At 39.9% G+C, this 21,486-nt stretch overlaps 1 protein-coding gene across 1 annotated transcript in view; it reads right to left on the bottom strand.

Annotated features, from left to right (window-relative positions):
- Positions 1–2,874: 2,874 nt before the first annotated feature.
- The window catches only part of LOC139703057 (zinc finger protein 723-like), a 38,902-nt gene continuing 20,290 nt past the window's right edge, over positions 2,875–21,486 (bottom strand). The window contains 1 exon segment of the mRNA XM_071605977.1: positions 2,875–3,342. Within this exon segment, the coding sequence (XP_071462078.1) occupies positions 2,875–3,342 (468 nt within the window).

Raw genomic sequence — 21,486 nt, 5'->3', positions numbered from 1 at the left:
GTCTCCATGGTCTAATAACCTCTTTGCACAACGATTTGCTTGGTCATAAGTCAGTTGTTTTATTAATGGCATTGCCTGTTCTGTATCCCCCAAAATTTTGGCAGCCGTTTGAATTAGCCTATCTACAAAGTCAGCGTAAGGTTCATTAGCTCTCTGTATTACCTTAGATAGCTGGCCTTGTAAATCTCCATGTCCTTGTAAAGTCTTTCATGCCCTAACTGCATTTACAGCAATTTTGAGCATATAGCAGGATCATATGCAATTCGTTGCAGCTGACCCTCATAAGGTTTTTTTCCTAACAACATATCTAGATTTCTTTGAGGGTAACCAGCTGCTGCATTTCGCCTAGCTGTCTCCGCTCAAAATTCCTCATTGGCAACCTTCCATAACAAATATTGTCCTCCATTTAGTACAGATTTACACATGCTACACCAATCTGCTGGCATCATGTCCAAGTTAGTAATGGACTCGACCATGCTTACCGTGAAGGGAGCTTGGGGACCATAGGTTGTTACAGCCTCCTTTAACTGCTTCACTGTTTTAAAATCTAAAGCATGGTGAATTCGCTGCCCTCCTACCTGTTCAAGTACAGGGCATGCTAATCTTTGAGGTCTTGTCTCAGGATCCCATTTATCAACTACAGGGTTTGAGGGCCACTCAGCTGTCTCCATTGGTGGGGCTGTTGGTTGAATTACGCCCTCTTGTGATTAAACGGAGTTAGTAACAGCCTCCTGTTGTGGCCTTTTTCCTAACAACCTCTTTTCCTTTAAATTTTCTTCCTCGGTCTGACTAGCTCGAGAGACCTTCTCTTTTGCTTGATCTAAAATGTCTTTCTCCATGGTCTGAACCTGTAACAATTTACTTAACATCTTTTTGGTTTGTTTTTTACTAATTTCTAATCTACTATAAAGATAACACAACTCCATAAGATAACACAAAACAAAACCAAAACTGAATGAAACAAAAATGGAATAAAAAATCGTTGTATCAATTTTTTCTTCCTCAGGGCCGACAAACTTCAAACCTTTAGTCAACCATTTTTTCCAGTTTGCCTGAGAAATTTCTAGGGATAGGCAGCTTGAAACAAAAACAAGATAAATTAAAACAAGAACGCACTGTTTTTTGAAATGGTGACCCATTCCCTCGCCTTCCCTCAGGGGCGAGCAATTTCACCTACCTTCAAGTTTCAGACGTTCCGCGTACAGACCACCAAATGCCGCAGTCTGGCTGGGCACAAAAATCACGAGCCACCATACAGCTTGTAGATTCAAACAGCAACTCTTTATTCCCGAACTCACACCAGCCATCTACAATCACGTCCTGGGGAAATCCACGTTCTCTGCCCAAATCCACACCCACTGGGCTTCTGTCTCCCAAAAAATACTGTCTGAATCCCGTGAGAACCCAAGGGGAACTCAGGCAGCAGGATACGCCCTATTCCCAGCAGGAATAACCTTAAACCTGGAACCACCCTAAACCTGGATTATCCTAAACCGGGAACGCCCTAAACCCGGATTCACCCTGGTCCTTGAGCAAGGTCACCTTAGATGCAATATCACTGCAAAATGTCCTATTTCCACGAGTCCTTCCACTAAGCAACATGGGGTACGCTGGCAAGGAAATTGTCATACCTACTTGGCTAATGGCTCCCAGCACATATGAGTGATATGATTTTTCCCAACATTTCACCTTCAGCCTATGTACGTCTTTTCCTATCAAATGCGTCTCCTGTAGGCAGCATATTGTTGGGTCTTGTTTTGTGATCCTTTCTACCAGACTGTGTCTCTTAATTGGTGAGTTTAAGCCATTAATATATAGGGTTATTATTGAGATATGGATTGTTCTTCCAGCCTTATTTGTTTATTTATGTTACTAAACATGGTTTGTTTTCCTCTTTGATTATTTTCCCCCCTTTACTGTCCTACTTCCCACTGTTGGTTTTCATTGTTATTTTCCATTTCCTCTTCTTGTCTGATGTTCTTTCTTCTAAGTGTTCTACTCTGCTGGTAGTATTCTCAATTGAGTTTTTAAGTTGGTTTATTGCTTCTAAAGTTGATTTGACCTGCATTGCTTGTTGTCCTTTCTTTCCTTGTCTTTTCATACTGCTTGCGTTTCTTTCTGCTTGGTGAAACTGTTGTGTTTTTGAAAATTTTTTCCTCCTATATATTTATATTGCTCTTGTATAGTTGAAAAGTCTCTCTTGCAGGGTCGGGCGGCGGTCTGCCTACCTTGCAGGCACGGCGGCTCTGCATTGCCCCTCCTCCATTTGGTGTGACATGTCTACCACGCCCGCGAACCCCTGGGCCTGTTCTGCCTGTTGGTCGCAGGTCTGCCTACCTTGCAGGCGCGGGCGGCGGCTCTGCTCTGCCCCTACTCCAATTGGGGTGACGTGTGTACCACGCCGGCAGGCCACTAGGCCTGATCCGCTGGTCGGTTGCAGGTCTGCCTACCTTGCAGGTGCAGGCAGCGGCTCTGCTCTGCCCCTCCTCCAATTGGTGTGAATTGTCTACCACACCCGCGGACCCCTGGGCCTGTTGCGGGCACGGGCGAAGGCTCTGCTCTGCTCCTACTCCAACTGGGGTGACGTGCCTTCCGCCCCGGCCAGCCGCTGGGTCTGTTCCACCGGTCGGTCGCAGGTCTGCCTACCTTGCAGACACGGGCAGCGGCTCTGCTCTGTCCCTACTCCAAATGGGGTGACGTGTCTGTCACGCCGGCAGGCCACTGGCCTGTTCCGCTGGTCGGTCGCAGGTCTGCCTACCTTTCGGGCCTGGGTGGCGGCTCTGCTCTGCCCCTACTCCAATTGGGGTGTTGTGACTACCATGCTGGCAGGTCGCTGGGCCTGTTCCAGGTGCGGGCGGTGGCTCTGCTCTGCCCCTACTCCAATTGGGGTGACGTGTTTACCACGCCCGCGAACCCCTGGGCCTGTCCTGCCTGTCGGTCGCAGGTCTGCCTACCTTGCGGACATGGGCGGCAGCTCTGCTCTGTCCTTACTCCAATTGGGGTGACGTGTCTACCACGCTGGTGGGTCGCGGGGCTTATTCCGGGTGCGGGAGGCGGCTCTGCTCTGCCCCTACTCCAATTGGGGTGACGTGTGTACCACGCCGGCAGGCCACTGGGCCTGATCCGCCGTTCAGTTGCAGGTCTGCCTACCTTGCAGGCGCAGGCAGCGGCTCTGGTCTGCCTCTCCTCCAATTGGTGTGACTTGTCTACCACACCCGCGGACCCCTGGGCCTGTTCCAGGCGCCGGCGAAGGCTCTGCTCTGCTCCTACTCCAACTGGGGTGACGTGCCTTCCGCCCCGGCCGGCCGCTGGGCCTGTTCCACTGGTCGTTCGCAGGTCTGCCTACCTTGCAGGCACGGGCTGCGGCTCTGCTCTGCCCCTACTCCAAATGGGGTGACATGTCTGTCGCACCGGCAGGCCAATGGCCTGTTCCGCTGGTTGGTCGCAGGTCTGCCTACATTTCGGGCCTGGGTGGCAGCTCTGCTCTGCCCATACTCCAATTGGGGTGTTGTGACTACCACGCCGGCAGGCCGCTGGGCCTGATCCGCCAGTCTGTCGCAGGTCTGCCTACCTTACAGGCACGGGCGGCAGCTCTGCCCTGCCCCTCCTACCATGCCCGCTGCCCGCTGGGCCTGTTCTGCCAGTCAGTCACAGGTCTGCCTACCTTGCGGGCGCGGGTGGCGGCTCTGCTCTGCCCCTACTCCAATTGGGGTTACGTTACTACCAAGCCGGCGGGCTTCTGGGCCTGTTCCAGGTGCAGACGTCGGCTCTGCTCTGCCCCTCTGGCTTGATGACAAAGTGAGAGAGACTCGGGTGTTTGTGACTCACTTTCTTTACCAGGAGACCAACTGTTTCTGTCGCCGCTGGTATCGATGAAGTTCTCTCCTCCGCCGCTTTCTGATGACATCAGATCTCTGCCATGTTGGTATCCCATGCGAATGGCAGCATTTCGTTCCCTTTGCCGGGTGACCAAAGCAACGGGTTCGTCCTGACCGGCCCTCACAATCCCCTTCTCAGACCTGTTGCCACTGCCTATGAAGGCTCGGTTGGTATTTACCTCCACAGTATTCAGCAGGACCCTGACCGAGAAGCAGTTTCCGCGTGTTCTTTATCCCTGGACCAGAGCAGTTCCGGGAGCCAGAATTTGGCCGCTCCGTGCTCGGTGTATGTTCTGATAGGAGCAGGCTCCAAAGAGCAGATTCTGCGGGTTATTTAGCGCTGAGCCTCCATTTGTATTTTTAATTTGGTTTATTATTTATTTAATTTCAAGGATTGCTGTTTGGTATTTTATGACCTCTATCTCCCTACAGAGGTGATCTTTTGCTTCTTGGATTTGTTTATGTAGCTCATTGTCAAAGTGATCTTTCTCTGTATTTGTTGTCTGATGTCTTGAGATTCCAAAACATCTGAATCATGTAAATCCTGAATTGTTTCACTTTTTCTGCTGTTTCTGTTAATTCTTCTAAAGATGTGTTGTCTCGAATTGTTTGTGGTACTTTCTTTTCTGTCTTTTCATGATGCTTGCATTTCTTTCCCACTCTGTGGGACTTCTGTGTTATTGTTTTTACCCTAGATTTGTAGTGCTCTTGTACAGTTCTGAGATCTCTCCTTTGTGGGCAAGGACAATGTTAACAGTTCCCAATATCAACAATACATCATCTTTGAATAAATTATCATTATTAAGACATTTTTTGTTAGTCTCAATGTCTAGAAATATTGGATTCAATTATTATTTAAAATCGGTAGTTTCATAGAAGATGTACAGTTTCTGGTTGCAGACAGAGAACTGGGGGTTGGGTGTATGACATTATGTTAAGATGTAAAGATGTGAGGGTATGAGGTTAATATAACTTGAGTTAGTAGCAGGGGAATAGACAGGAGGCAATTTAGGTAGACACGTATGGGGGAGGACAGTAGAAGGCATAAAAACAAACACATACATGTATTTAGAGAAATACAAGAAGTAAAAATAGTAAACAGGAGGTTGAAAGAGGAAGAGAGGGAGGAAGAAAATTAAAAAGGAAATAAAGAGAAAATAGAGAAAGTAGGGGGAAAAAGGGAGGGGCTTATGCAATTCCTCTACATTATTCTGGTGACTCAGTTTTTAATGTTCTATTTCATGCAAAGTTCTTGGTTTGACATATGTTGGGATTGTGAGGACCAGAGGAGGAAGGGTAGAGGAGAAAGGAAGAGAATAAAATAGAAGAGAAGAAAAACAAAAACAACAAGTACCACCACAAAAAATATTCTTAGAGTTCTGTTTTCTTCTCTTTTCTTGCAGTAGGTGGAGTTGTCTGTTCCAAGCTTGAGTCTCTGCCCTCCGATGGTGGAGATGACCAGTGTGTGAAGACTAGAGCTCTCCCTCTCCTGCCTGGAGCTTCCTTAATCTTGATCTCTCTGAGTTGCTCCCAGTTTTTAGCCCCCCTAACCTCTCTTGCTTATCAAGTTTCAGGTGTGGGACATCTTGCTCTCCACCCTCGGTTCACACCAGTTGAGCAGCACCCTGGTCTCACTGCACTCCTGTTCATCTGGGAGCAGATTTTGTGCTGATAGTCAGTGTGCCGAGTTATCACATCTGGGGGTAAGGAGGTATCTGTTCAGTGGCAGATGTACACTTGTCACCACGCCCACCAAAACATGGTGAGGAAGGTTTTCCAAGATGGAATCCATCTGCTTCCCACACCAGGGTGTCTGGTGAGGTGGGGGGAGCTGGGATGTCCTCGTCCTATGGCTAGAATCTAGTCCAGTGACGTGCGTGGGAGCGGAGCATGGTGTGCAGTTCTGTTGCTCTGCAGAGGTGCTGATGTGGTGTCTCTGCTCTGCCACTTGAGAGTCATGCCTGTGCTCCAACTGCAGACTTTGGGACCTGGGTCTCGAGCCTCAATGGAACACAGAGGCTCTGAGATCTGCTCAGTGTTTGCAGCTCTGGTGGATTCTGTGAAAATCTGCTGGATGGGGTCCTGTCACACACTCTGAGATGTGGTGTTTCATCAAGGTGAGACCCCGTGGAGAAGGCGGCTGAGAGCTTTCTCAGAGTCATGCACAGAGCAGCCAGAAACAGTATCTCCTCTACTCCGCCACTTTGGATCTACCTCTATCTCCCAATTTCTTATGTCAATTTTTAAATGCTTTCTATTTTCCTTTTTATTTCAATATTATTTACTCATGATTTTTATATGTGGTATTTAGTATGTGAGCATGAGTTGGCATGCGGTGTGAGTAAAGGGTACAATACTCATCACACAGGTTTCCTATTATCCCAGCATCTTTCTTTGGAGAGATGCCATTTTTCTTCTTCCTGCTCTGAAATCTCTGATTATCCTTGTCTACAAAGCAAGGACTTATTAAAGCATTTCCTCGAGGACCACAGTTCATTCATTTAATTAGGTTGTCTACACTGATTGTTGTATCTTCGTGATACCAATCACTGGTGGCATCGTGGTGTCCTAGTCAGTGGTAGACTTTATGCATCACAATGGCTACAGCAAACATCCCTGGCATGTGGTTGTCTATATCATTTGGGTTCCTGTCATCACAATCAGATGTTTGGAAAATAAAGAACCATCTTAGAATAAACTTTCCAGTGTTTATTTCCATCATTAGCAAATTATCTATCTCAATAGTTTGGAAAAAGTAAATTTTATAAAAAATACATGTAGAGAAAAGAAAATCCTATGGAAAAGAGCAAACTTAGAAGATGTGAAATTGGGAAACAATTGCCATGCAGCTGTCTAGCACATAACTGACATACAGCTTAGTTGTCAGATCTCTCAGAACACTTTCAATTTCATTTGCTCTATAAAAGTGCCAATGTTGACACCAGAATGCTCATTTTTAATATCTTATAATTTTGCTCCTTTTCTTAGAATTTTCTTTTCTCTACACATATTTTCATAAAATTTACTTTTTCCAAAGTATTGAGATAATTTGCTAATAAACTCTTAGGCATTTAAGGGCTAATTGTAAGTCTGTATTTTTCCTTATTAACCTCAACATTGAATGCCTCTCACTTTTTTTTTTTTTTTTTTTTTTTTTTTTTACAAACCTATGGAGGTTTAACTGACACATATTAAACTATACATATCTAAGGTTTATATTTTTTATCTTTCATCATATGTACATGCCCATGAAATCAGCACCACAGTCAACAAAATTATCACACTCACAACTAAAATGTGCTTCCTAATGTCTTCCCCCCCCACAACCTGTGAACTGGGAGGCTGCTAGTGGAGGCCACAGAAGGGAGGGAGGAGGAGAGAGAAGAGGAGGGAGGAAAGGCAGAGGGACAATTGGGACCAGCGTGCGGCTCAGATGGGGCAGGACAGAGGCACAGCAGCAGCAGCAGCAGCAGCAGCATCTGAACAGGTGGAGACAAGGCCAGGGTGAAGGACAAAGGTGGCACCCTGGGCAGTCCCTGAGCCACAAGCAGATGAAGGGATGGCACCCTAGTGTTCTTCCCACCTCGCTTCCCAAGGGCATCTCTTCCCAATCCCAGGGAGCGCTTCTCCTGCTGTCAAAACATCTTTTTTTTGGCCAGGTGAGATCCACTTTATCTTCATCCTACCTTTCTTCCTCACCTGCATCCCACTAACTCCCCTCACCACCCTTTGCAGTTTCTATTTCTTTGTCAGCCCCCTCTCTTCCTCTTCCAGTTCTTTCTTTTAAATATATTTTCATTAGTTATTGATGGACATTTATTTGCATGTGGTGCTGAGAATGGAACCCAGTGCCTTACACTTTCCAGGCAATTGTGCTGCCCCTTATCCCTGGCCCTTCTGTTCCATGTCTCTATTTTGCTCTTCCCAGCCTTATCCTTCACCTCTTATTATCGGGTCCTTGGCACTAAGTGACCACAGCCTCATGGTCTTGTGTGAGCTGGGGCTGGGGCCATGCTTGGGCTGGTGGGAAAATTGGGTCCCTGTGTCTGGACAGAAGGGTCCTGCAGTGCAGAGTGTGGTGGGAGCTGGAGGACCTTTCCCAGTGGTGAAGGTGGCAATGGTGGGGGCCATTGGAGCACCCTCATATAACCCTTTCCCACCTTTCCTCTGTCTAGGGTAGAATTGCTCTTTCATAGCACACACCTGAGTACAGAGCACCACACCATCTTCCAAGATGCTTTACCATTTACCTTTGCCACTGCAGGCTTGGCCTTTCCAATCACTCAATGTCCCTGTGGCCATCAGTTTTACAGTTGTGTGTGGGCAGTGTCATTGTTTCTCACCCTTCCTGGTGGATCTACAGTAGTCACTGCTGCCTTGACTAGTAACTTCCTTGAAGAGTCCTGCTCAATACTCATGTTCATATATTTATTTGCCATCTGCATATTTTCTCCTCTGTGAAAACTCTTTTAAAAATTTCTCATCTGTGCTGGGCTCTGCTGGGATGTCTTTTTCCCCCAAAGAAATGCGAAGTACTTTGAATGTTCTGCACTCTAGGCACTATACTAAAAATGCTCATGGACAACAACTCCCTTCCTAGATCTTCCTTTAAACACTGAGATCCCCTGACTTAAAATGACCAAAGTAGAATCCACAGAGGTGAAGTCCTAGAAATATTCAGGGGGGAATCTTGGAAAAGATAAAGTAACAAAATCAGAGAAGAATGAATCCAAACCTCAGAGTGTTTAGGTGAGTACTGTGGCCCACGTGCCCTGTGATGAGGTGACCAGGGACCTGCACTGTTGGTGAGGACAAAACTAAGTGGGTTGACCCAAGGTTACAGCAACTGGGGAAGTGATCCTGCTATCTAACCATGGCTCCATTCTCACTCAAATTCTGGGTGTTCCTCCCGACTAGGAGCATTTTCAGGTTTTGAGATCTCTAAATTGTCTATTAAGTATTTGGTGACACTGTCCCATGAAGATGTCTCCCCATCTCACTGTGTTGGGGGATCTGTCTCTGCCATTCTGAGTTTGAAGACGAGGGTCCCATGATTTTTTCCCCCGTGAGCTTACAGCTGCATTTTCTGAGTTTCTGGCAAATATTGTGAGCAAGGACAAGCTCACAGAGATCTTCCAACTCCTGTTCCTGAGGGACTAAGCTGTTTGAAGGTTGAGGGTAGCTGTCATTGGACCTTTGTGTTTTATTCTGGATGGACTTGTCAAAAAACACCATCTCACTTTTGAAAACTACAACAAAATAAAGGAGATTCCAGGCAGTCACTAGAAAATGGGATTTTTTTTTTTTTTTTTTTTTTTTTTTTTTACATACTCTTGAAGGAGGGTGACTCTGTTAACACTGACATTATTTCATTGTTAGGATACTTAAAATATTCAACTTGTATAAAATGCATTACTATTATTTTTAAGTGATAACATTTGTGATCTTTTCTTTCAAAAGCAATACAAAAGTGTGTTTTCTGTAATTTATTGATTTCTTATTTGTGATACATGACGGCAGAATGCCTTTCAATTTATAGTACACATATAGAGCACAAGTTTTCATTTCTGTGATTATACAAAAAATAGTCACACATTATTTGTGTCTTCATACATGTACTTGGGGTAATGCTGTCCATCTCATTCCACCAGCTTCTTTACCACCATTCCCCCTCCATTTTTCCTCCCTCCCCTTTACCATACCTAAAGTCCCTCCATTCCTTCCATGCTCCTCCCACCCCATTATGAATCAGCCTCCATATATTGGAGAAAATATTCAGCCTGTGATCTTGGGGCATTTGCTTACTTACCATAATATTTCCAACTCCATCCAATTACTGGCAAATGCCATGATTTTATTCCATTTTAATGCTGACTAATATTCATGTATATATACACCACAGTTTTCCTACCAATTCATCCACTGAAGGACATCTAGGTTTGCTCCACAGTTTAGCTATTGTGAATTGTGCTGCTATAAACATTGATGTAGCTATGATCCTGTAGTATGCTGTTTTTAGATCCTTTGGGCATAGTCGAGGAGAGGGATAGCTGAGTCGAATGGTGGTCCCATTCCCAGTTTTCCAAGGAATCTCCACCTCTTTTACATTTTGGCTGTATTGATTTGCAGTCCCACCAGGAACGTATGAGTGTACCTTTTCTCCCACATCCTCGCAAACACTTGTTGTTTGTCTTAATAGCTGCCAGTCGGAATGGAGTGAGATAAAATCTTAGTTTGGATTTGCATTTCTCTAATTGCTATGTTGAACTTTGATGTATATATTTGTTGCTCAATTGTATATCATATTCTGATGATATACAATTGAGCAACAAATATTCATGTTCTTTGATCCATTTATTGACTGTTTTTTTTTTTTTTTTTTTTTTTTTTTTGGTGTTAATATTGAGTTCTTCATATAACCTATAGATGAGTACTGTATCTGATGTGTGTGTGTGTGTGTGTGTGTGTGTGTGTGTGTTTGTGTGTGTGTGTGGTAAGAATTTGCTCCCAGCATGTAGGCTGCCTCTTCACCTCATTGTTTCTTTCTTTTGCTGAGAAGCTGTTCAGTTGAATCCATCCACTTATTGATTCTTGGTTTTAATTCTTACACTATAGGAGTCCTATTAAGGATGTCAGGGCCTAATCCAACATGATGAAGATTTGGACCTACTTTTTCTTCTCTTAGGTGCAGGGTCTCTGGTTTAATTCTTAGGTCCTTGATCTCAATTCAACTTTGAATTGAGTTTGTGCATGGTGAGAGACAGGGATTTAATCTCACTTTCTGCATATGGATTTCCAGTTTTCCCAGCACCATTTGTTGAAGAGGCTATCTTTTCTCCAGTGTGTTTTTGGTGCCTTTGTCTAGTATGAGATAACTATATTTATGTGGGTTATTCTCTGTGTTCTCTATTCTGTACCATTGGTATACATGTCTATTTTGGTGCCACTACTATGCCATTTTGTTACTATTGCTCTGAAGTATAGTTTAAGATATGGTATAGTGATGCCGCCAACCTCCCTCTTCTTCCTAAGTATTGCTTTGGCTATTCTGGGTCTCTTAATTTTTCCAGGATTAATTTCATGATTCCTTTTTCTATTTCCAGGAGGAATGTTGTTGGAATGTCATTGGAATTTTGATTGGAAGTGCATTAAATCTGTAAAATGGTTTTGGTAGTATGGTCATTTTGACAATATTAATTCTGCCTTTCCAAGAACAAGGTAGATTGTTCCATCTTCAAAGATCTTCTTTGATTTCTGTCTTTAGCATTCTGTAGTTTTCATTGTAGAGGTCTGTCACCTCTTTCATTACATTGATTTCCAATTTTTTGAGGATATTGTAAATGGGGTAGTTCTCCTAGTTTCCCTTTCAGAGGACTTGTCACTGATGTACAGATTCCCTGTGATTTATGGGTGTTGATTTTACATCCTGCTACTTTGCTGAATTCATTTACAAGTTCTAGTGGTTTTCTCATGGAATTTTTTTGGATCTTCTAGGTATAGAATCGTATCATCAGCAAATATTTGATAATTTGAGTTCTTCTTTTCCTATCTGTATTCTTTTAATTTCTTTCATCTAATTTCTCTGTCCAGTGTTTCAAGAACTATGTTGAATAGAAATGCTGAAAGAGGGCATCCGTATGTTCCAATTTTTAGAGGGAATGCCTTTAATGTTTCTCCATTTAGAATGATGTTGGCCTGGAGCTTAGTTTATATGCCTTTATGATGTTGAGATGTGTTCCTGTTATCCCTAGTTTTTCTAGTGTTTTTAACATGAAGGGGTGCTGTATTTTCTTGAATGCTTTTTCTGCATCTGTTAAGATGATAATATGATTCTTCAAGTTTATTGATATGATGAATTACCTTTATTGATTTCTGTATGTTGAACCGACCTTGCATCCCTGGGATGAATCCCATTTGATCTTGATGCACAATTTTTAATATGTTTTTGTATTCAATTTGCCAGAATTTTGTTCAGAATTTTTGCATCTATGTTCATTAGAGAGATTGCTCTCAAGTTTTCTTTCTTTGATGTGTCTTTGCTGATTTTAAAAATCAAGGTGATTTTGACCTCATAGAATGAGTTTGGAAGTGCTCCCTCTTTTTTTATTACATGGAATGATTTCAGGAGTATTAGTGTTAGTTCTTCTTAAAAGGTCTTCTATCCATTGAGTCCTGGGCTTTCTTTGGTTGGTAGGTTTTTGATGGTGTCTTCTATTTCATTGCTTGAAAATGATCTGTGTAACTTGTGTATATAATAATTACTCAGTTTGGGTAATTTTATGATTCTAGACACTTGTTGATGTCTTCAATGTTTTCTATTTTGTTGGAGTACTAATTTTCAAAATAATTTCTAATTATATTCTGTATTTCTATAGTGTTCATGGTGATATTTTGTGTTTCATCATTGATTTTAGTAATTTGAATTTGTATATCCTTCTCTAAATTAGCATGGATAAAGGTTTATCAAATGCATTTATTTCTTTTTTCAAAGAGCCAGATTTTTATTTTGTAAAATTAAAAAAATTCATTTTTTAAAAAATAGCTGAATGCATTAGAATTCTTACTATACATATACAGCACAACATTTCATATCTCTGTATATAAAGTAGGTTGACACCAATTCATGTCTTCATACATATGCTTTGGTTAATGATGTCCATCACATTCCACCATCCTTGCTAATCCCCTGCCCCCTCCCTTCCCACCTCTCTGCCCTATCTAGAATTCATCTATTCCTCCCATGCTCTTCCTCCCTACTCCACTATAGTCAGCCTCCATATATATATATAAAAACATTAGGCATTTGTTTTGGGGGATTGGCTAACTTCACTTAGCATTATCTTCTCCAAGGCCATTCATTTACCTGCAAATGCCATGATTTTATTCTCTATTAATGCTGAGTAATATTCCATTGTGTATAAATGCCACATTTTTTATCCATTCATCTAATGAAGGGCATCTAGGGTGACTCCACAGTTTAGCTACTGTGAATTGTGCTGCTATAAACAATTATGTGTCTGTGTCCCTGTAGTATGCTGTTTTTAAGTCCTTTGGATATAGACCGGGGAGTGGGATAGCTGGGTCAAATAGTGGTTCCATTCCCAGTCATTTTGTCAATTTTTAAATTGATTCTTTTGTTTTAATTTTATTAATCTCACCTCTGATTTTAATTGTTTTCTGTCTTTTACTGCTTTTGGTATTGATTCATTTTTTTCCCTAGGGCTTTTAGATGTAATTTTAGGTCATTTATTTGACTTTTTCTTTTCTTTTCTTTTTTTTTTTTTTTTTAAGGAATGAACTTCATGCAATGAACATTCTTCTTAGTAATGCCTTCATAGTGTCCCAGAGATTTTGACATATTGTATCTGTATTCTCATTCACCTCTAAGAATTTTTTAATCTCCTCTTTGATGTTTTCTGCAACCCATTGTTCATTCACTAGCATATTATTTAGTCTCCAGGTGTTGGAGTAGCTTCTATTTTTATCATTGATTTCTAATTTCATTCCATTATGATCTGATAGAATGCAGGGTAGTATCCTTACTTTTCTGTATTTGCTTAGAGTGGCTTTTTGGCATAACATATGCTATATTTTAGAAAAGGATTCACTTGCTGCTGAGAAGAAAGTATATTCACCTGTTGAAGGATGAAATAGTTGATGTATGTCAGTTAAATCTAAGTTATTGATTGTATTATTGAGTTCTATGGTTTCCGTTTGGCTTTTGTTTGGAATATCTATCCAGTGGTAAAAGAGGTGTGTTATAGTCACCCAGAATTATTGTCTTGTGGTCTGTTTGACCCTTGAACTTGAGAGGAGTTTGTTTGAAAATAGATGCTCCATTGTTTGGGACATAAATATTTCCAATTGTTCTGTCTTGTTGGTGTATGGTTCCCTTAAGCAGTATGAAATGTCCTTTTTTATCCCTTTTGATTAACTTTCACTTGAAGTCCACATTATTTGATATAAGGATGGAAACCCCTGCCTGCTTCTACAGTCCATGTGAGTGGTATGTTTTTTAATATTTATTTTTTGTAGATGGACACAATACCTTTATTTATTTATTTATTTATTTATTTATTTATTTATTTATTTATTTATTTTTTATGTTGGCCTAAGAATCAAACCCAGGACCTCACAGGTGCTAGTTGAACACTCCACCCCTGAGCCCCAGCCCCAGCCTGAGTGATATATTTTTTTTTCCAACCTTTCCCCTTCAGTGTATGGGTGTCTTTTCCTATGAGATGAGTCTCTTTGAGGCAGCATATTGTTGGGTCTTTTTTTAAATCCAATCTGCCTGTCTTTTGATTGCTGAGTTTTGGAAATTAACATTCAGGGTTATTATTGAGACAAGATTTGTATTCCCAGATATTTATGTTTATTTTTGGTATTTAACTTGACTTGGTTTCTCTTTGATAGGTATCACTCTAAAGGAAAAACTTCTCTTTTCTGATTTTCATTATTGTTCCTTTACTCCTCATGGAATATTTTGCCAAGGATGTGCTGTAGTGCATGTTTCTAGTTGTAAATTCTTTTAACTTTTGTGTATCATGGAAGGTTTTTATTGTCATAAAACTAACATCTAAATTGAAATCTAATTGGTAATCAAAATGTAATTTTGCTGGGTATGATTCTTGGTTGGCATCTGTTTCTTTCAGAGCTTGGTGTATGTTGTTGCAGCATCTTGTAGCTTTCAGGGTCTCAGTTGAGAAATCGGAGATCCTTATTTCCCACCCCCCATATGTAATCTGCTTCTTTTCTCTTGTGGCTTTTAAAATACTGGGTTTCTCCTGTACACTATGTTTTTTTTTTTTTTCATTGTGATGTGTCTTGTTGTGGATCTGTTGTGATTTTGTACATTTGATGTCCTGTAAGCTTCTTGTATTTGATTTTCCAATTCACTCTTCATGTTTGGAAATTTTTCTGGTATTATTTCATTGGATAGATTGTCCATTTCTTTAGTTTGGGCTTCTAAGCCTTCCTCTATCCCAATAGTTGTTAAATTTGTCTTTTCATGTTATTCCATAATTCTTGAATCTTCTGCTCATGGTTTCTTACCACCTTCACTGAGGTCAACTTTTTCTTTTCAAGATTATATATCTTGCTTTCAGTGTCAGAGATTCTGTCTTCCAAGTGGTCTATTCTATTGGAGATGCTTCCTATTGAATCCTTAATTTGGTTTACTATTTCCTTCATTTCAATGATTTCTGTTTTTTTTTTTTTTTTCTTTTTTTTTTTCAGAATCTCTATCTCTTTATGAAGGAATATTTTGCTTTCTGTATTTGCTTATGTAGCTCTTTATCAAAATGATCCTTTACTGCCTCTATTTGCTGTCCTACATCATCCTTTAATTCACAGAAAATTGTGTATCTCCTCCACTCCTTCTCTGTCATTTCTCCTGCTATCCTGACCATGGATTCTAATAAAATAGCAGCATTGTTTGGGGCACATTCTTGCTTGATTTTTAATGTTGTTCATGCATCTTCCCTTCCAAATCTGTTTTCAAGGCGTTACAATTTTTACCCTGTAGGCTTATAGTGTCCCCAATGGGTTCCTATACCTTTATTTTTTTTAAAAAAAATTTTTATAAATACATGCAACAGTGGAATGCATTACAATCCTTATTACACACATAGAGCACAATTTTTCGTATTGCTGTATATAAAGTATGTTCATGCTAATTTATGCCATTATATGTGTACTCATTTCTTTCTCACTTCAATTCTTAATACACAAATATAACACAATTTTAATATCTGTTTGTATATGAGGTATGTTGGCACCAAATTCAAATTTTCATACATGTATTTTTGAATGATGTTGATCATATTCTACCATCCTTTCTAATCCCCTTCCCCCTACATTTTACTCCCACTCCTCTTCCCTATCTAGAATTAATCTAATCCTCCCATGCTCTCCCTCCCTACCCCACTGTGAGTCACCCCCCATATATAAGAAAATATTTGGCATTTGGTTATTTGGGATTGGCTAACTTCACTTAGTATTATCTTCTCCAACTCCATCCATTTACTGGCAAATGCCATGATTTTATGCTCTTTTAGTGCTGAGTAATATTCCATTGTTTATATATACCACATATTTTTTATCCATTCATCCACTGAAAGGCATCTAGGTTGGCTCCATGGTTTAGCTACTGTGAATTGTGCTGCTATAAACATTGATGTGGCTGTGTCCCTGTAGTATGCTGTTTTTAAGTCCTTTGGGTATAAACTGAGGAGAGGAAAAGCTGGGTCAAGTGGTGGTTCCATTCACAGTTTTCCAAGGAATCTCCATACTGCTTTCCATTTGGGTGCACCAATTTACATTCCCACCAGCAGTGTATGAGTGTGCCTTTTCCCCCACATCCTCACAAACACGTACTGTTTATATGCATAATAGCTACCATTCTGGCTGGAGTGAGATGGTATCTTAATTTTGATTTGTATTTCTCTAGTTGAACTTTTTCATATGTATTTGTTGCCCAATTGTATATCATATTCTGAGAAGTGCTTGTTCATTTCCTTGGCCCATTTATAGATTGGTTTATTTGGGGGGTTTTTTGGTGTTAAGATTGAGCTCTTTATGTACCCTAGAGATGAGTGCTGTATCTGACGTGTGTGTGGTAAGAATTTGCTCCCAGGATGTAGGCTGTCTGTTCACCTCACTGATTGTTTCTTTTGCTGAGAAGCTGTTCAGTTTGAATACATCCACTTTTTGTTTATTGGTTTTAATTCTTTTTCTATAGGAGTCTCATTAAGGAAGTTGGGACCTAATCCAACATGATAAAGATTTGGACTACTTTTTCTTAGGTGCAGAGTCTCTGGTTTAAATCCTAGGTCCTTGATCCACATTGAGTTGAGTTTTGTGCATGGTGAGAGATAGGGTTTCAATTTCATTTTGCTGCATATGGATTTCCAGTTTTCCCAGCATCATTTGTTGAAGAGGCTATCTTTTCTCCAGTGTGTTTTTTGTGCCTTTGTCTAATATGAGATAACTATATTTATGTGGGTTATTCTCTGTGTTATCTCTTCTGTCTACATGTCTATTTTGGTGCCAGTACCATGATGTTTTTGTTACTGTTGCTCTAAGTACAGTTTATGTTCTGGTATAGCAATGCTATCTGCCTCCCTCTTATTCCTAAGGATTGCTTTGGCTATTCTGGGTCTCTTTATTTTTTCCAGGATTAATTTCATGATTCCTTTTTTTATTTCCATAAGTAATGTCATTTGAATTTTGATTGGAATTGCATTGAATCTGTATAGTGCTTTTGGTAGTATGGTCATTTTGACAATATTAATTCTGCCTATCCAAGAACAAGGGAGCTCTTTCCATTTTCTAAGATCTTCTTTGAATTCTGTCTTTAGCATTCTGTAGTTTTCATTGTAGAGGGCATTCACCTGTTTCATTACGTTGATTCCCAAGTTGTGGGGTTTTTTTGAGGCTATTGTAAGTGGGGTAGTTTTCCTAGTTTCTCTTTCAGAGGACTTTTCACTGATGTACAGATTCCCTTTGATTTATGGGTGTTGATTTTTATATCCTGCTATTTTGCTGAATTTATTTACTAGTTCTAGGAGTTTTCTGGTGGATTATTTTTGGATCTTCTAGGTGTAGAAAACGTGTTCAGCAAATAGTGATGATTTGAGTTCTTCTTTTCCTATCCATATCCTTTTAATTTCTTTAATCTAATTGCTCTGTCCAGTGTTTCAAGAGCTATGTTGCATAGAAGTGGTGAAAGAGGGCATCCCTGTCTTGTTCCAGGTTTTAGAGGGAATGCCTTTATTTTTTCTCCATTTAGAATGGTGTTGGCCTGAGACTTAGCATGGAGAGCCTTTATGATTTTGAGATATGTCCTGTTATCCCTAGTTTTTCTAGTGTTTTGAACATGAAGGGGGCTATATTTTGTTGAATGCTTTTTCTGCATCTATTGACATAGTCTCATGATTCTTTAAGTCTATTGATATGATGAATTACCTTTATTGATTTCCATATGGGGAGTCTTGCATCCCTGGGATGAACCCCACTTCATCATGGTGCACAACCTGTTTAAGTTTTTGTATTCAATGTTCTGGTATTCAATTTCCAGAAATTTCTTCAGAATTTTTGCATCTATGTTCATTAGGGAGATTGTTCTGAAGTTTTCTTTCTTTGTGTCTTTGTCTGATTTTAGAATCAGGGTGGCTTGGGCCTCATAGAATGAATTTGGAAGTGCTCCCTCTTTTTCTATTTCATGAAATAATTTCAGGAGTGTTCGTGTGAGTTCTTTGAAGGTCTTGTATGCATTGAGTCCTGTTTTTTTTTTGTTGTTGTTGTTGTTTTTGTTTTTGTTTTTTTCTTTGGTTGGTTGGTAGGCTTTTGATGGTGTCTTCTATTCCATTGCTTGAAAATGATCTGTTTAACTTGTGTATATCATCGTGACTCAGTTTGGGTAATTTTATGATTCTAGACATTTGTTGATGTCTTCAATATTTTCTGTTTCATTGGAGTATAAATTTTCAAAATAATTTCTAATTATCTTCTGTAGTGTTCATGGTAATATTTCCTTTTTCTTTATGGATTCTAGTAATTTGAGTTTTCTCTCCTTCTCTACATTATCATGGATAAGGGTTTATCAAATGTATTTATTTTTTTCAAAGAGCCAACATTTCATTTTGTAAAATTAAAAAAAATTAAAAATAAATGACAGTGGAATGCATTACAATACTTACTACACATGTACAGCACAATATTTCATATCTCTGTATATAAAGTAGGATGACACCAATTCTTGTCTTCATACATGTACTTGGATAACGATGTCTATCACATTCTATCATCCTTGCTAATTCCCTAACCCCTTTCCCTGCCCACCCTGCTGCCCTAACTAGAATTTATCTAGTCCTCCCATGTTCCCCTCCCTACCCCACTATGAGTCAGCCTCCTCATATCCGAGAAAATATTCAGCATTTGTTTTTGGGGATTGGCTAACTTCACTTAGCAGTATCTTCTCCAATGCCATCCATTTACCTGAAAATGCCATGATTTTATTCTCTTTTATTGATGAGCAATGTTCCATGGTATATATATGCCACATGTTTTATCCATTCATCCACTGAAGGGCATTTAGTTGGCTCCACAGTTTAGCTGTTGTGAATTGTGCTGCTATATACATTGATGTGTCTTTGTCCCTGTAGTATGCTGTTTTTAAGCCCTTTGGGTATAATCCAAGGAGTGGGATAGCTGGGTCAAATGGTGTTTCCATTCACAGTTTTCCAAGGAATCTCCACACTGCTTTCCATATTGGCTGCACCAATTTGCAGTTCCACCAGCAGTGTATGAGTGTGCCTTTCCCCACATCCTCTCTAACACTTATTGTTTTGTCTTTAAAAACAGCTGCCATTCTGACTGGAGTGAGATAATATCTTATGTAGTTTAATTTGCATTTCTCTAATTGATAGAGATGATGAAACTTTTTTCATATATTTGGTGATTGGTTCTATATCCTCTTCTGAGAAGTGTCTATTCAGGTCCTTGGCCCATCTTTTGATTGGTTTTTTTGTGTGTGTGCTTTTTGAGTTCTTTATATACCCTCGATTAGTGTTCTGATGTGTGAGCGGTAAAAATTTGTGGATGTAGGCTGTCTGTTCACCTCACAGATTTTCTTTTGTTGAGAAGGAACTTTTTAGTTGGATTCCATCCCATTTATTGATTCTTGGTTTTAATTCTTACACTATAGGGTCTTATTAAAGAAGTTGGGGCCTGATCTCACATGATGAAGATTAGGGCCTACTTTTTCTTCTCTTAGACGCAGAGTCTCTGGTTTTATTCTCAGGTTCTTGACCCATTTTGAGTTAACTTTTGTGCATGGTGAAAGGGGTTTAATTTCATTTTGTTGCATATGGATTTTCAGTTTTCCTAGCACCATTTTTTGAAGAGCCTATCTTTTCTCCAGTGCATGTTCTTGGCACCTTTGTCTAATATAAGGTAGTTTTAGTTTTGTGGGTTAGTCTCTGTCCTCTATTCTGTACTGTTGATCTATCAGCCTGTTTTGGTGCCAATATCATGCTGTTTTTATTTCTATTGCTCTATATTATCGTTTAAGGTCTGGTATAACAATACCACCTGCTTCGCTTTTCCTGCTTAGAATTGCTTTGTCTACTCTGAGTCTCTTATTTTTCCAGATGATTTTCATGATTGCTTTTCTATTACTATGAGGAATGCCATTGGGATTTTGATTGGAATTGCATTGAACCTGTATAGTGCTTTCAGTAGTATGGTCATTTTAATATTAGTAATTCTGCCTATCCAAGAACAAGGTAGATCTTTCCATCATCTAAGGTCTTCTTTGATTTCTCTCTTTAGGGTTCTGTAGTTTTCATTGTATAGATATTTCACCTCTTTAGCTAACTTGATTCCCAAGTATTTTGGTTTTATTTTTTTTATGTGTGTGGTTATTGTAAATGGGGTAGTTTTCCTCACTTCCTTCTCTGAGGATCTGTCACTGATATTTAGAAATGCCTTTGATTTATGGATGTTGATTTTATAACCTGCTACTTTGCTGAATTAATTTATTCTAGAAGTTTTCTGGTGGAGCTTTTTGGATTTTCTAGGTATAGAATCATATCATCAGCAAATAGTGCTAATTTAAGTTTTTCTTTTCCTATGTGTATCCCTTTAATTTCTTTCATCTGTCTAATTTCTCTGGCCAGTGTTTCAAGAACTGTGTTGAATAGAAGTTGTAAGAGGGCCTCCCTGTGTTGATCCAGTTTTTAGAAGGAATGCCTTTAATTTTTCTCCATTTAGAATGATGTTGGCCTGAGGCTAATGATGTTGAGATATGTCCTGTTATCCCTATTTTTTTTAGTGTTTTGAACATGGAAGCATGCTGTATTTTTTTTCAAATGCTTTTTCTGTGTCTATTGATGTGATGAATTACATTTATTAATTTATGTATGTTGAAACAACCTTGCATCCCTGGGATGAATCCCACTTGGTCATGGTGCATGATCATTTTGTATTCGATTTGCCAGAATTTTGTTGAGAATTTTTGTATCTATGTTCATTAGAGCTATTGGTCTAAAGTTTTCTTTCCTTGTGTCCTTGCCTGGTTTTAGAATCAGGGTGATATTGGCCTCATTAAATGAGTTTGGAAGTACTCCCTCATTTTCTATTCCCTGAAATAAATTGAAGCATATTTGTTCTTCCTTAAAGAACTTGTAGAACTTGGTGTGTATCCATCTGGTCCTGGGATTTTCTTGGTTGGTAAGCTTCTGATGGCTTTTTCTATTTCCTCACTTGATATTGTTCTGTTTAAGTTGTGTATATCTTCCTGAATCAATCTGGGCAATCATGACTTAAGAAATTTGCCTATGCCTCAATGTCTTCTATTTTATTGGAGAATGTTTACAAATAATTTCTAATTATCCTCTGCATTGCTGTAGTGTCTGTTGTGATATTGCCTTTTTCATAACATCTGCTAGTAATTTGGGCTCTCTCTCTTTCTCTTCAATAGCATGGCTCAGGGTCTGTCAATTTTATTTTCCAAAGAACCAACTTTTTGTTTTTATTTCAGCTCTAATTATTTCTTGCCTTCTCCTTTTGCTCCTCATTTGTTCTTTTTCTAGGGCTTTGAGAT

The sequence above is a fragment of the Marmota flaviventris genome, chromosome 20, assembly GCF_047511675.1.
Source record: "Marmota flaviventris isolate mMarFla1 chromosome 20, mMarFla1.hap1, whole genome shotgun sequence".
Classification (NCBI taxonomy): Eukaryota; Metazoa; Chordata; class Mammalia; order Rodentia; family Sciuridae; genus Marmota; species Marmota flaviventris.
This window is presented reverse-complemented; position numbering and strand designations above follow the sequence as displayed.